The sequence below is a fragment of the Trachymyrmex cornetzi genome, unplaced genomic scaffold, assembly GCF_001594075.2.
Source record: "Trachymyrmex cornetzi isolate Tcor2-1 unplaced genomic scaffold, Tcor1.1 scaffold446, whole genome shotgun sequence".
In the NCBI taxonomy this organism is placed as follows: domain Eukaryota; kingdom Metazoa; phylum Arthropoda; class Insecta; order Hymenoptera; family Formicidae; genus Trachymyrmex; species Trachymyrmex cornetzi.
Window position 1 is genome coordinate 112441 of NW_017299245.1, and position 2108 is coordinate 114548.

At 26.9% G+C, this 2108-nt stretch overlaps 1 protein-coding gene across 1 annotated transcript; it reads right to left on the reverse strand.

Annotated features, from left to right (window-relative positions):
- On the reverse strand, positions 1-1544 carry LOC108764681 (uncharacterized). Its single transcript, XM_018513022.1, has 3 exons — positions 1329-1544; positions 225-384; positions 1-122 (listed from the first exon to the last, which is right to left on the reverse strand). Exons 1-3 carry the CDS (start codon positions 1368-1370, stop codon positions 10-12), a joined length of 315 nt encoding a protein of 104 aa, XP_018368524.1. The 5' UTR covers positions 1371-1544; the 3' UTR covers positions 1-9.
- Positions 1545-2108: the final 564 nt, after the last annotated feature.

Sequence of the window (2108 nt, forward strand, 5' to 3'; positions counted from 1 at the left end):
TGTTTGTGTTTATTTGCAAGTTTTTTGGGAATATTTAACTCGATCTCCAGCATGCCGTAACCACTCTTGAATCACTTTTTGTACTTCGTGCAAACTACATTGCTCTGCATTAGACACATATTCTAAAATAATTATAAAATTGTTTATATATATATATATAATTACAGATTTTACACTTAACATAAAAAATTTAAAAAACATTAAAAATTATTAAATTAAATTACCTATAATAATATTGGCAAATACTGTATCCTTTATTCCCAGAGACTCATTTCGTCCTGTCCATGATAATTTTTGACACAATGTGTCTACCAAAACAAATTTTAATATGTTTCTTGTTTTCCCACTAAAAGAATTTCCTCCAATTCTCGCAATTTTACTATTCTGTAATTAAAAATTATATATATTATATATATAAATTTATATAAGCGATATTATTTTGCAATGTAATAACGTTTTCGAATGCAGTGGATTTGAACGTATATGATAGTTTTTTTAGTAGGTATTATACCACTATGATACACTACCCAACAAAATGAAAGGATCACTAATTGTTCCATCCTGTAAAAGTAGGCAAATTTTGAGATAGAATAACTTTGTCAAAAATCATCATATCGAGATTTAAAAAAAAGCATTTAAAGCTTGAAATCTCTACTTTTCAGACCTATACTTAAAAAAAACCGCACTATTGATATTTCATAAAGTTACACAAACATAAATGAAGATATATTAGACCTCAAAATTTTTTACGAAATTTGCAAAGTTCCACGGGGCCAAGTAAAAATTGTGCACAAATGCGGTTTACAGCTTTTGAAAGAATGTATCTTTACCTTTAATTTGCATTTTTATCGACCTCTGTACAATTTTTTTTCACCAAGTTATTCAACATTGAAGTAAAAATGACCTTTTGCTTCAACATTGATGATTGAATAACTTTTGGTGAAAAGAATTGTACAGAGGTCTTATCTAAAAAAGCAAATTAAAGGTAAAGATACATTCTTTCGAAAGCTGTAAACCGCATTTGTGTACAATTTTTACTTGGCTCCATGGAACTTTGCAAATTTCGTAAAAAATTTTGAGATCTGATGGATCTTCATTTATGATTGTGTAATTTTATGAAATATCAGTAACACGGTTTTTTTTATGTACAAGTCTGAAAAGTAGAGATTTCAGGTTTTAAAATGCTTTATAAAAAATCTCAATACGATGATTTTTGACGAAGTTATTCTATCTCGAAATTTGCCTATTTTTTGCAGGGTGAAACAAGTGATCCTTTAATTTTGTTGAGTAGTGTATAATAGCCTTAGTTTTGAGAAGTAAATACTCACAAATTGTTTCCGGATTTTTTCTGTTTGTAAATCTTTCTCCATATCTAAAAATGATTTTCTTGTTGCTAATGGAAATTCTGGTAATAAATTTGCTTCATTTGTTACGACTATTTGGTTTGTTTCCGGATTTGCAATGAAGTTGATAAGCAGATTCAATTTTCTAAATATTTTATCTTGTACTCTGTCTCTCTCTCTACGGCATGCATCTATAATAATGAAAAGAGACCAATATTAAGTTTTTATTTATTATTAAAAAATATAATTAGCTTAAATAAGAAAATAAAGAGACAACACTTACTACAACATGTATGAATTTCATCATTTTTAATATTATGTGAATCATCTAGATCATCATTTTATATATCATGCGGATCATCTAGATCACTATTCGATATCGTACTATTATCTGTAATTATAAAACAAGATAATTTTTATATTTACAAAAATATTACAAACATTAATGTTTATACTTATAAAAATACAAATATGTTTATACCTGCAGTAGATTGCGATTCATTGGCAATTGTAACATTGTCTTCCACGAACAGAATTTGTTCATCACACGCACGTGCAACATCTAAAATGTAATATTTATTTTTATTATCTATTTAAATACATTTTTCGGTTTCAATTTGTAAAAATAAAACTTGCCAAAAGAAGTTAAATAGTTTCGTTTAAAATAATTCATCTGTGTACACGGAGAAAATTTTATATTTAAAATTACTATAATGTGGTAGTAGCTGCGGTCTTCATGTAAATTATAAGTTTAAATGCTATAGT

Bases quoted from the DNA above. Each gene is read 5' to 3' on its own strand.
- LOC108764681 (XM_018513022.1), bottom strand. From the start codon at position 1,370: ATGGAGAAAGATTTACAAACAGAAAAAATCCGGAAACAATTT. The intron at 385-1,328 runs GTGAGTATTTAC...TTTTAATTACAG, and splicing joins AAAAAATCCGGAAACAATTT to AATAGTAAAATTGCGAGAAT. The intron at 123-224 runs GTAATTTAATTT...TAATTATTTTAG, and splicing joins ATTTGCCAATATTATTATAG to AATATGTGTCTAATGCAGAG.